We start from the raw sequence: 13,496 nt of genomic DNA, 5'->3' as shown, positions 1-13,496 counted from the left end.
AAAATACCTCCTCAGGTCCCCCCGACTAGCAGAGACAAAACGCCAGAGACACCTTCGCTTAGGGAGATCCTGAGGAGGGATTGGAGTGATAGGACAAGATAAATATATGAGATTGTGATCGGAGGAGCCCATCGGAGAAGAAAGGGTGACAGCATAAGGAGAAGGATTAGAGGTCAGGAAAAGGTCAAGAATGTTGGGCGTATCTCCAAGACGGTCAGGAATACGAGTAGGGTGTTGCACCAATTGCTCTAGGTCATGGAGGATAGCAAAGTTGTAGGCTAGTTCACCAGGATGGTCAGTGAAGGGAGAGGAAAGCCAAGGCTGGTGGTGAACATTGAAGTCTCCAGGAATGGAGATCTCTGCAAAAGGGAAGAGGGTCAGAATGTGTTCCACTTTGGAAGTTAAGTAGTCAAAGAATTTCTCATAATTAGAGGAGTTAGGTGAGAGGTATACAGTACAGATAAATTTAGTATGAGAGTGACTCTGTAGCCGTAGCCAGATGGTGCAAAACTCGGAAGATTCAAGAGCGTGGGCACGAGAGCAGGTTAAGTCATTGACCACATAAACACAGCATCCAGCTTTGGATCGAAAATGAAAATAGAGAAAGTAGGAAGGAACAGAAAAGGGGCTACTGTCAGTTGCCTCAGACACCTGAGTTTCAGTGAGGAAAAGAAGATGAGGTTTAGAAGAGGAGAGGTGGTGTTCTACAGATTGAAAATTAGATCTTAGACTGCGAATGTTGCAGAAGTTAATGAGGAAAAAGTTGAGGGGGGTGTCAAGACACTTAGGGTCGTCGATAGAAAGGCAGTCTGACCTGGCGACATCTATGGTCCCCTCCCCAGATGGGGACTCCGAGGCTGGTGTAGGAGTCGCCATGATGATTTAAAAATTTTTGAGTGAAGTGTGTGTGTGTTATTAGTTGCTTGTAGTTTTGTGTGGAGGAAGAGAGTTGTCTTTAGAGGGCAGGCTGTGACTGCCCCCTTGTGTTGTGAGACACAAAGGGAAACGTTCAGTGAGGTCACAGCTGGGTTTAATGATAAGTTCACAGCACACCCTGAACAGTATTTTAGACCTCACTGGGAGTAATTATCGTTTCGGCAGGTGTCTACTGCCTCCTCTAAGCGTCTAAGGACTCTTTGTCTTCATCAAGAGAAACTGGCGATGTTGGCTCTGCCTGATAAGCTTTGGGGGCTAACATATGGTGCCCAGACCCGGGAATATAGTTGCAAGGAAGATATTCCCAAGTTTTCGGCAGTATGGCAGAAGACAAGCAATAGCTGGAGAGGAGACGAACGGTATGCCGTGGCTGGGTAACTCGCAGCGCAAAGGCTCTTACTGCTTTGGTTACCAAGCCTGAGGTGACCAAAGTAAGAGTTGGAAGACGCGGTAGACGACTTTGATACGCGTCTTGCTGCCTTGGATGACGCCCAGAGTGCTGTGGAGCTGGCTATCTCAGAGTCTGGACTCTGGAAGAGGACAGCGAGGCCGCTGACCACTTCCGCCGTCAAGTAAGGTGCTCTAGAGTGCAGGCAGCAGAAAAGTTAGCTGAGCTGTTAGCCCAGACAGTGCCACGCGCTGGTACATCCTCACGCAGTGATAGTGGAGGGGACGAGTCAGTGATGAGTAACATTAGATTACCACGTACAGAGTTACCCAAGTTTAGTGGTAATGTGCTTGACTGGCTATAATTCTGGGAACAGTTTGAAGCCTTAGTGGGAGAAGCAAATATACCTGCCATAAGCAAGTTTGGTTATCTGCACTCTTCTCTTGAGGGTGAGGCTAAGCGAGTGTTACAAGGCCTAACCCTTACAGCTGCTAACTTTCCCATAGCATGTAAGATGTTAAAGGAACGCATCATCTTTGTACACATTCAAGCCCTGTTGAACATTGACATGCCTGTTAAGTCGTCGGGATCTAAGTACATTTCTTCGCTGTGGAAGATGCAGAACCAGCTTAACTCTTACGTACGCAGTTTGGAAACTTTGGGAGTTAAGGGAGACCAGTATGGCGTTGTTTTGACTCCTGTTATACTGTCCCGTCTTCCTCAGGAGATTCGTATGGAGTGGTCCAGAGATGGTTCAGGACATGAAGGTGATCTTGATTGGTTAATGACTTTTCTCCAGGGTGAAATAGAACGGAGAGAGAGGTCAGACTTGTACAGGGAAGGTTGCCGCAGTGAGGAAACACGCAGTGGCCCTATTGCATCTGAAAGGAGGAAAGTAATCCCAGGTACAGCCTCAGCCCTTGTTGCATCCTCATCACCAGGTATGAACCGATGTACGTTTTGTGGTAAGCCTCATCCAAGTGATAAGTGCTTAAATGTATGTAAACTCACTCGTGCTGAACAAGAAGAAAAGGTGCGCTCTTTGGAATTGTGCTTTAGATGCCTTGAAAGGGGACACATCTCCAAGGAGTGTAAATATAAGTGTAGTAAGTGTAGAGGCAATCATAATGCACTCTTTTGTCTTAAAGATCAGCCGAAAGTGACTAGCACTGGTGTCACTTCTAGAAATGATTTTGTTAAGCCAGCTGGGGAAGGTGCAACGGTGAGTTCTGAGAGCAGTACAACTCCTTCTTCAGTAAACCATGTTGGAATTGCACTATGCAATACACAGGCCACGAACCCTTGAACTCCATGTGCTGTGTTCTGCAGACAGCCAAGGTGAAAGTTGGTACTGGTAAAGCTAATAGTGTTCAGGTGACAGTACATTTTGACACAGGCTCTGACAGGTCCTATGTATCAAGCTCCTTGGTTAAAAGGATTAAGCCTACATGGTTTAAATCTGAACCCATTTGTTACTCTGCCTTTGTTAATAGTTCCTCTCTTAGCCATATGAGTGACTTATATGATTTGAGATTAGAAGATTGTTAGGGAATTGCTCATTCTTTAGTGGCTGTGGAAATTAATACTATGTGTTCCTTTAATACGTCTCAGGGTACCCAAACACAAACTCAAGGGATATGAATCATTACCTTTAGCTGATGATTACTTACACGACCAGCACATTAATGTAGATATTTTGGTTGGGGTTGACTCGTACTGGAAATTCATGCTTCCTAATCAAGTTTGTTTACATGAAGGTTTGGTAGCTCAAGAATCCGTTTTTGGGTGGGTTTTGTCAGGTTCTTGGACTTCCAGTAGCCCAATGGGGGCAAATACACAGCTTCTATGTGTCAATGCAGTGTCTGAATCCACTCTGAGTAAGTTCTGGGACTTATGATCAATTGGTGTAACAAGTAAGGAAGAATTAACAGATAATTGTAACTATGTTCAGCAGAAGTTTGATGAGCATGTAAAATTTGTAGATGGAAGGTTTGTGGTGGTATTACCCTGGAAGTCAGAATCTGCTAGGTCTCAGTTGCAAGACAATGTAAAGATAGCTGAGAAAAAGTTGTCTAACTTGTGTCATAGATTCCAGAAGGATCCACACCTGAGGGAAGAGTATGATGCTGTCCTTCGAATGTATGAGAAGGAAGGAATATGTGAAGAAGTCCGGGCTTCTCAAATGAAAAGTATTCATCCCACCTACTACCTTTCCCATCATCCGCTTGTACGTGAGAGCAGCTCCTCTACTAAAGTAAGGCCTGTTTTCGATGCTTCTGCAGCTAGTTATAACGGTAAATCCTTGAACGATTGCTTAGAGGCTGGACCCTCTCTTAATCCTGACCTTGTTGAAACCCTTTTGAGATTTAGAAGCTGGCAGGTAGCTTTCGCTGCAGATATCACTAAGGCCTTTATCCAGATAATTGTAAGAGAAGAGGATAGGGATGTTCAGATAATTCTTTGGCAGTATGGAGATAAAGTAAGAATTATGAGATTCTTACGTGTCCCTTTTGGAAACAAAAGTAGCCCTTTTTTACTAAATGCCACCATCAAACATCATTTAAAGTCCTTTTCTTGCTCAGAAGTGGTGCAAGAATTAAAAGAAAATCTCTATGTAGATGACTGGCTATCTGGCGCTGAACGCATCGAAGAAGGCAAGGAGAAATTCAGTGAAGCATGTTCTATTTTGGCTCAGGCTGGAATATTAGCTAAGTGGATCTCAAATTGTAAAGATATGATGGAATACTTCAGTAATAAGACCTGTCTGGACGAGAAAGAAGCTGTTAAAGTGTTAGGCATACATTGGAAATTAACGACTGTTTCTTGTTTACTGGACTTAACGTAGAGACTCCTTTAGAGCTAATTTCCACCAAAAGAGCTGTTCTTAGCTGTATAGCCAGACTGTTTGAGCCTCTTGGTTTCCTAAGTCCTTTCATTATATATATTAAGATAGTATTTCAAGAGATGTGGAAGGAAGGTATTGAGTGGAATGAAGTACTTCCTGATCAGTTATTGTACAAGTTTCAGAAGTGGTTTAATAGCATTTCTCAGTTTAAGACATGTTGTATAAGGACAAGTTATTTCCCTGGTGTTTCTTGGAGGCTTATGAATGGAGCAGAACTACACGCCTTTGGAGATGCATCTGAAAAGGGTTACGGAGCAGGCGTGTATCTAAGATTTCTTCAACATGATGGTAAATTTCGTGTCTCCTTTGTTATGTCCAGAGGAAGAGTAACTCCAATTAAGAATCTAACCCTGCCACGCTAAGAGTTAATTGGGGCTCTTCTATGTGCAAGGCTGGTAGCATATGTCAAGTCTGTTCTACACATTGAGATGCCTTTATATTGTTGGACAGATTCCACAGTTACATTATCTTGGATAAAGGGATAACCACACAGGTGGAAAAGCTTTGTGAGGAACAGAGTCTTAGAGATACAGGAGTTAACTTCACCCAGTATTTGGTATCATTGTCCAGGAAAGGATAACCCAGCTAGTCTTATTTCTAGGGGTACACTGGCCGAGGATCTAGTGTCAAGTGAGATGTGGCTTGATGGACCAGCTTGGTTGTCTCTGCCCATTCAACAACCACAGCAGGAACAATATATGCTAAATAGTAAGAAGAATAGAGAAGAGGAGGTGGCTACTTCCTGCCTAACAGTAACTGTTTCACATTCGTCTGTGTTTGAGTTTGGTCGTTGGGGTGAGTTTTGCAAGGCAGTCAGAGTTGTTGCTTGAGTACTTAGATTCATTCGTAACTGTAGATTCATTCGTAACTGTAAACTCAGGGATAAAAGGTGCACAGGTCTATTAATGTATGAGGAGTAAAGCAAGGCTAAGAAGAAGTTGTTTCAGTGTGTGCAACGTGAAGCTTATGGCAAGGAATTTGAGGCTCTTTCACAAGGCAAAGCTATTCCACAGAGTTCTTCCTTAGGCAAACTTGGTTTGCTAAGGGTAAAGGGACGCTTAGATCAGGCTGATATTTTGTATGAAAGCAAGCATCCCATTATAACCCCTTCTGGACATGTTGCACAACTATTAATTAAGTTTCAATATTTACTGCTTAAGCATGCTGGTGTTTCTGTCCTTGTATCCACTTTAAGAAGCACTTACTGGACTGTAGGATTGAGAAGGATGGCAAAGTCAATATGTAACAAATGTATACCGTGCCGTAGGCACCACTCTAAGGCTTGTTCTCAGCCTATTGCCCCTCTTCCTGCATCAAGAGTTACACCCTATCCTCCCTTTACTGTTACTGGTTTAGACTATGCTGGGCCTTTATTTTGTGTAGATAAGCCTTCCAGTAAGTTCTACATACTGCTATTTACTTGTGCTGTTGTCAGAGCTATTCATTTAGAACTAACAGATTATCTGTCAATGAGCGATTGCACCTTGGCTTTGCGCAGGTTTGCAGCTAGAAGGGGTCTCCCTTCTATATTCTATTCTGACAATGCCCAAACCTTTGTTGGTGTTTCACATAAATTAAAGCATATATTTGGTCCTCATGCTCCAAACTGGAGATTTACTTTCCCACGTGCCCCATGGTGGGGAGGCTGGTGGGAGCGCTTAGTAAGGTCAGTCAAGGTTTTGCTCAGAAAGACATTAGGAATTAAATTTCTATTAAGGAAGGAATTGGAGACAACTTTGCATGAAATAGAAGCTTGCATCAACTCACGACTATTGACCTATGTTGGTGAGGAACTTGACAGCGCCCTCCCCCTAACTCCTTCACATTTCCTTATTGACCGTACTGCAGGGTTTAAAGTGGAGGATAGAGATGAAGGCCAAGGTGCAATCTACCTCTATGGACTTGAGTTTCAGGGAACAAATAAGACAACAGCAACTTGATAAATTCTAGAAGTTATGGAGCTGTGATTACATTAGGAATTTGCCTCCTACTGTTAAGGGATTTCTACCAAAATGTAATTTAAGGGAAGGTTCTATGGTATTGATTAAGGAAGACAATATTCCTCGGATGTCTTGGCCCTGTGGTATTGTGTTAGAAGTCATCCCAGGTAAAGATGGCTTAATCAGAAGTGTAAAGGTTAAAACTGCAAAGGGCACCTTTCTGACCTATACAAAGGTTACACGACTTGGAATTATATAATGATTTACACTGTGGTATTAATGATGTATCTGAGAACCATTTGGAAGAACTCCCTTGTTTATACACTAGAAAGGGACGCAAGGTTAAGCCTCCAGAAAGGCTGAAATTGTCATGTTGTATTCATTGCGATAGGAGTAATATTATGTACTCCTATGGTGGGGAGGATGTTGGGTTTCATTTACGATTTGTGTGAGAATCCCCTGAAAAGGCGGATTGATGGTGGGACCATTTTCTTTATTGCCTAGGACAGGTGTATTTAATAATTACTATATATTTCCTTTGTTCATTTAAAATGTTTAGTCTTTGTTTGTAATATGATTTTTTTGTAATATGATTTTGATGCCTTTTTACATCCAATTTGAAATGAATATGCAATGCTAGTGTTTGCCACGTCAGGCACTCGCCACGTCATCTGCCAGTGGTGCACTCGGGGCTGCCTCGGGAAAATAAAGGATTCGCTGCTTGTACGCCGATCTATTCGTTACTCCTCCGTCTAAGGACGCTTTGTCTTCATCAAGAGAAACTGCCGATGTTGGCTCTGCCTGATAAGCTTTGGGGGCTAACAAACCAAGTTCATTTTAATAAATATCCGTACAGGTCGTCATACGAACGCCGAGCAGTTGTTTTACAGCCCAGATGTACAAATTCTCAACTGGCTTCGAGTTGAGCCATTATTCACACTCATATAACACTGATGATATTAGGTCAGCACTAAATACGTTTAATTTTACTGAAATGGAACAACTGTATTTTTCTTAAGAAAAGACACAAATTTAAGTATATGACATCCTTGCTTCAGCGTGCGCGGCTGCAGCTGACGAGAATGACTCGTCTGAAGTGAAAAGGCTACCCAGATACGTTAACTGTCACACCACTCTACTGCAATTTGTTTAGTAATAATTGGTCCCCTCTCTTATGGCAGACAATTCAAAGCAGAAAATTTAGTTTTCACATTATTGACACACATTCCATGACCCTTGCAGTACTTATTTAATGGCATAACTTTCTCTGCATCCTTTGTCTTGTTAATAAAATAATTTTGTCGTCCATTAATACTAAGGTGTGCAAACATACAATAAACTTGTCCACATCACACCCATTCTTGATCAGAGCAATAAGGTTATTTACAAAGATGATGAACAACAAGCACGAAGCTGGTGAGTCTTGCCTCACACCAATTGGAGCTCTCACTATAGCAGCACCACAACGATACTGTGGGTTACATAATATATACTTACAAGTACAACATGGCATTACCGCATCACACCCGAGCCTTCTCAATATCCTAAATAATAATGTGCGTGGGGACATGGTCATATAGCATCGTAAAGTTCACAAACGTTACAAACAATTTCTATCTCCTCTTCCTGGCCAAATTCGTCACCAACCGCAGAGCCATGATATGTTTAATGCAGCCCCTCCTTTTTTGGCTGCCCATCTGCTCTCTCTATGGCACAAACCAAGATTTCAATTGAGAACTTAACACTAAATCAAAGAGTTTTGCCAAACAATTAATAACATTGATCCCTCGGTAGTTCCTCGGGATTTTCCTGTTACCTCTCTTAAATATAGTGAACATACGAACAAGGCGCCAGGAAAAGAAAAAAAAAATTAAGTAACATTGAAATGGTGAGGATCCTCTGGCTAGGTAATGATCTCAAAACCCCGGGACATAAGAACATAAGAACATAAGAAATAAGGGAAGCTGCAAGAAGCGACCAGGCTTACACGTGGCAGTCCCTGTATGAAATATACCTACCTATTTCCATCTATTATCCCATCCATAAACTTGTCTAATCATCTCTTAAAGCTCTCTAGTGTCCTAGTACTAACAACATGATTACTGAGTCCGTTCCTCTCATCTACCACTCTATTTGAGAACCAATTTTTTCCTATCTCCTTCATAAACCTAAATTTTTTCAAGGTTGAACTCGTTATTTCTTGTTCTACCTGGTTGTTGATCCTAAGAATTTTGCCTACATCCCCCCTGTTATAACCCTTATAACACTTAAAGACTTCTATCAGGTCCCCTCTTAACCTACGTCTCTCTAAAGAATGTAAATTTAACAGCTTCAACCTCGCCTCGTAAGGAAAACTCCTTATCCCCTGTATCCTTTTAGTCATTCTCCTCTGTACTGATTCTAATAGACCTATATCTTTCCTGTAATGTGGGGACCAGAACTGCACAGCGTAGTCTAGATGAGGCCTGACCAGCGCCAAGTATAACTTTAATATTACTTCCGGCCTTCTACTTTTAACACTCCTAAAAATGAATCTTAGTACCCTATTTGCCCTATTTATGGCTTCTATGCAGTTTCCCTTGACGGAGTTCAGAGCTAACTATAACTCCTAAATCTTTCTCGTACCCTGTACCTACCAGAGTTTGGTTGTTTAATGTGTACCTACTGTGTGGCTTTCCTCTACCTACGCTAAGCACTTTGCATTTATTGATATTAAATTGCATTTGTCACATATCCGTCCATTCATTCATTCTATCTAAATCTGCCTGCAAGGGACTGAGACCATCAGTTCCGCAGGACTTGCTAAGTTTCATGGTGTTAATTTGAGTTCCCACTTCATAAACTTGAATAGGGTAATCTAAATCTGGTATAGTAATATCAGTTCTAAACTCATTAGGATTTAAAACTTCATTATTCTGCGTATTATACACAGCTTCAAAGAATCTTTTAAATTCCTCATCAAAAGGTGCACTATTATCGCCTCTATTCTCCCTGTATTCACCTTACCAATCGATTTCTTTCCAGATTCTTTTGTCATCAGAGTCATACAGTAACCTTTCCCATTTATTTATTGCTGCATCAACGACTACAGGATCTGGGCTACGGCTGCTTCTTTTAGCACACATGTACAGGGTATCTGTTAAAATATCAATACATGTATTGACATCGTCAGTATAGTCGGGAATATCGCAACAAAAAAATTCCCTTAGAAATTGTTCTACATTAATCTTACTGAATTTCACAGGCTTTTCTAAATGATTGTTGTGACTAGAATGCAACATGGCATGATCTCCCAGTCGACGTGCCCTCCCTAGCAACCACTGCCTGTTCACCACAGGAAGCTGAACACATGCTAAGATCGGGGCATGATCGGATGGAAGACCAGGATCATCATTCACATAAAAATTCTTACACATATTAGGTCTTTATGGGAAAGTAAACAAACATCAAGCTCAGAGGTCCATTGCTCACCTACTATGTATGTTAGTTTACTCTCATGATACGTGTTACCTGACTTTAAATTATCTCCTACCACAATGATTGATTAATACAAATGGTAGGTAAGATGTTCGTATTATAATTCAACCTCTCAACAGGATCTGGGACTACTAGGTAGGTATAACAGTCACAATAAAGAATTCCATCTCTTATCGGGATGTTATGCACACTCGCTCCAAAACGCGCATTAAAGTCACCCATCAACATTACCGCTAAACCTTCAACTTCACTCAACTTCACTTCAACTCAACTTTACTTTTTATTTTTTTCTTGAATGAAACTAAAGCTGCTCAGGTTAAAGTACTGCTAATCACTTGAGGGAATATAGATAAAACCGAAAATATTACTAAGTAGGGACAGGCCCAGCCATACCTGATCTTTCATGCTCGTATCGACTGGCCCGAGATGGTCAGAGACTCACTCCCAGATTCCTAATAAAACACAAAACAACCAGGATGCAGTGACGGAGATGGTAAGACCATGTGGTCCACCACAATTATCTAGCACAGCGCCCAATCGAACTCTCAAAGGGAACTAATCCTACCAAACACAGCAAGGGTTACTGTCACTAATTTCCTGGCGATAGATGCGAGTAATAGCTCTCTAAAACATATCCAGGTGGCCAGCCCAATATTTGATAGAATATTGCAGCACTCATCTCCTGTCTCCAAGACGAGTGACCTCGTTCCCTACAAAAGCATGGATTAGGGAAGAAGAGAGAATTACTGGAACACAATTCAAAAGAATCCTCCACAAAGGCCAATCGATACTCCGATACTTTATGAATTATACCCTCATGCTTAGCGATTTCGGTACATTGTTCCCATAAGAACGTTAGGTGCCCGCTGCCTCGCGGGACGCCACTAAAGACAAAAAAACGTCCACGCGGCTTGATCATGTGGTCGGGGGTAGAAGGATAAATAACGGGCGCTTCCCGGTGCGCGACACGCACTAGTAATCTCGTGCTTAAAAATGTTTAAGTTTGACTAAATCATTGTACTATTATTTAAGGGGCTGACTAGAATCTAACTTTTCTATACTGAACTACGACTTCTCTTCTATCATCGGTATTAATTTCAGCTCTGGAAAAATTGAAAGTGAGAAAAAATAAAATATTTATAACTAGGTAAATCTCAGGGGAAAGTTATAGAAACAAACAAACACATCTCGCCCGATCAAGGACGATGATTCAGTCATCCCTTCTTCATCCCTCTATTACTTTATTCTTAGTATCTTTATTCTTTCCTCTCTTTTACTATTCCCTCTCTCTCACTCTCTCGCTACTTCTTGCAACAATATAATGATATAAGAAATAAGGGAAGCTGCAAAAAGCCTTCACAAATACATATGGCAGTCCCTGTATGAAACATAACTACCTATTTCCACCAACCGACCCCATCCATAAATTCCTCCAATCTTCTTTTAAAGTTCTGTAATGACTCAGCACTAACAACCTGATTAATGTGTCTATTTCATTCATCTATCTGAGAACCAATTCCTTCCTATCTCTTTCTTGAACCTATTTTTCAAATATGAACCCGTTATTTTTTGTTCTATCCTGATTACTAATACTGAGAATTTTGCTTACATCCCCCTTGTTATAACCCCTATCCACTTGAAGACTTCTATCAGGTCCCCTCCTAACGTATGTCTCCCTAAGGAGTGTAAATTTATTAGCTTGAGTCTCGTTTCGTAAGGAATACTCCTCATCCCGTTTATCCTTTCAGTTATTCTCCTTTGTACTAATTCTAATAGACCTATATCCTTCTGTAATATGGGGACCATGGCCCGTATTCAGAGACGCTTTTCTCTCTCATCGCGACTATTTTGAAAGGTCACAGGCTACTAGTGTTTCTCCGGTTGATTATGTAGAAATCTTGTTACCCTGTGACTAGGATCATAGAAACACCATTAAAATCCCGTGTAACTTCAACTAAATCCCTTTGAAAGTAGTGGAGATGCGGCGCAAAACTGTTTCAGAATATGGGCCCAGAACTGCTAAGCATAGTCTAGATGAAGTCTGACCAGCTCCAAATGTAACTTTAATATTACTTCGGGACTTCTACATTACCACTCCTTAAAATTAATCGTAATACCCTTCACGATTCACTCATGATTCACGACTCATGATTCACGCCTGTGAATCATGAGTCCACGTCGGTGATAACGGGGAGGAGTGTGAAGGAAGTGGTTGTAGTTTGTATTGAGACAATGAGCGCGTTCAGAATCCATGCGTTGGAGAGCAAGAAGAGGAGCGGCAGGGTGTATTACCTTCTTGTAGCAGAGCGGTAGTTCGCAGGAACTTTCAACGTGCAAGTACACCCTGTCGTTGGCCGCGATCCCAACATAAGGGGTAAACCACAAAATTATTATGCAGTTGAAATATTTATGAAATGCAACTAACTCATACAGAATTTGGTGTATGAGAGACCAACCCAGCTTTATCTGGCGGGTCCACATCTGGCGAGTAGACGGCGCAGCCCATGCTACCATGTGGTTGCACTGACCCGTTTACGTACGGATAAATTGCAGCAAGAAAGGAGGAGGAGAGTGTGGCGATGTGATCCAGGGAAAGCTGTTTCTGGAGTAACGGTAGGTCTGTCTTTAAGGTGGGCGTAAACGTGACACGAGGCTGGGCAGTCCTCCACTCTGGATGCCCAAGATCAACATCAGCCACAGAGATATCAAATTGAAGGTGGTGCAGTTGATGAGGATGCGGACAATGGGATGAAGTGGAGGGCGGGGTGCAACGGGGGTTAGGTGATGCTATCAGGACGTGATGATAGTGCAGGGCAAGATGGAGGATCACGGACAATATTATGGGGCTCAGAGAGAGAGAGAGAGAGAGAGAGAGAGAGAGAGAGAGAGAGAGAGAGAGAGAGAGAGTGAGAGAGAGAGAGAGATTTGAAGATATAGCAAAGAAGGACCGAAAAGGTATTAATGATGGGAAATAAAAAAATATATATATTTATTTATTTATATATGTGTGTGTGTGTGTGTGTGTGTGTGTGTGTGTGTGTGTGTGTGTGTGTGTGTGTGTGTGTGTGTGTGTGTGTAATAATGTTCAGAAACCTATTCCATGCACTCATGTCAAATGAGCATTGTTATATGCTATTCTCTCTTACCTTCAGATTCAGACCTTGTTGATGCGGAGATGCTTGTTTATCGTCGTTGTATGTATTGCAGTTCCGGCGACCCTTCAGTGGAGCTCATGTTTCGTACCAATCTCACAAGCAGCCTTATTTCAACTCTGCTGTTCCAGAATATATTCACAGGTAGACGTATTGCTATAAAAGAAAAAAAATGATGAAGAATTTTGATTTATAGAAAATTGTGACCTGTGACATGACACACACACACACACACACACACACACCCACATATATATATATATATATATATATATATATATATATATATATATATATATATATATATATATATATATATATATATATATATATATATATATATATATATATATATATATATATATATATATATATATATATATATATATATATATATATATATATATATATATATATATATATATATATATATATATATATATATATATGGAAATATCAAGCTTCCCAAACCCGCATGTGGTTTCTTCAACCTCGTCCCTGATCTCATCCTCACTAACGACCAGGAAGAGCTGCTCAATATGGGCCTTAACTGCCACTTCATCATGAAACCTCGCCAGGACCGCAAACGCATCGATATTAAGAACCTTGAGAAGTCTGGCAAAGTTGAGATTTCTAATGATCTCCAAGCATCCTTAATAGCCGAGGCATCTAAGCAAAGAAGAGCCTTTCACAGCCGC

At 41.3% G+C, this 13,496-nt stretch overlaps 1 protein-coding gene across 1 annotated transcript in view; it reads left to right on the top strand.

Annotated features, from left to right (window-relative positions):
* The window catches only part of LOC135113849 (glutamate receptor ionotropic, delta-2-like), a 149,656-nt gene that overhangs the window by 56,351 nt on the left and 79,809 nt on the right, over window positions 1-13,496 (top strand). Inside the window, exon 5 of the mRNA XM_064029471.1 lies at window positions 12,799-12,942. Coding sequence (XP_063885541.1) covers window positions 12,799-12,942 — 144 coding nt within the window. The remainder of the gene's footprint in view (window positions 1-12,798; window positions 12,943-13,496) is intronic.

This window comes from Scylla paramamosain, chromosome 26 (assembly GCF_035594125.1).
Source record: "Scylla paramamosain isolate STU-SP2022 chromosome 26, ASM3559412v1, whole genome shotgun sequence".
In the NCBI taxonomy this organism is placed as follows: domain Eukaryota; kingdom Metazoa; phylum Arthropoda; class Malacostraca; order Decapoda; family Portunidae; genus Scylla; species Scylla paramamosain.
This window is presented reverse-complemented; position numbering and strand designations above follow the sequence as displayed.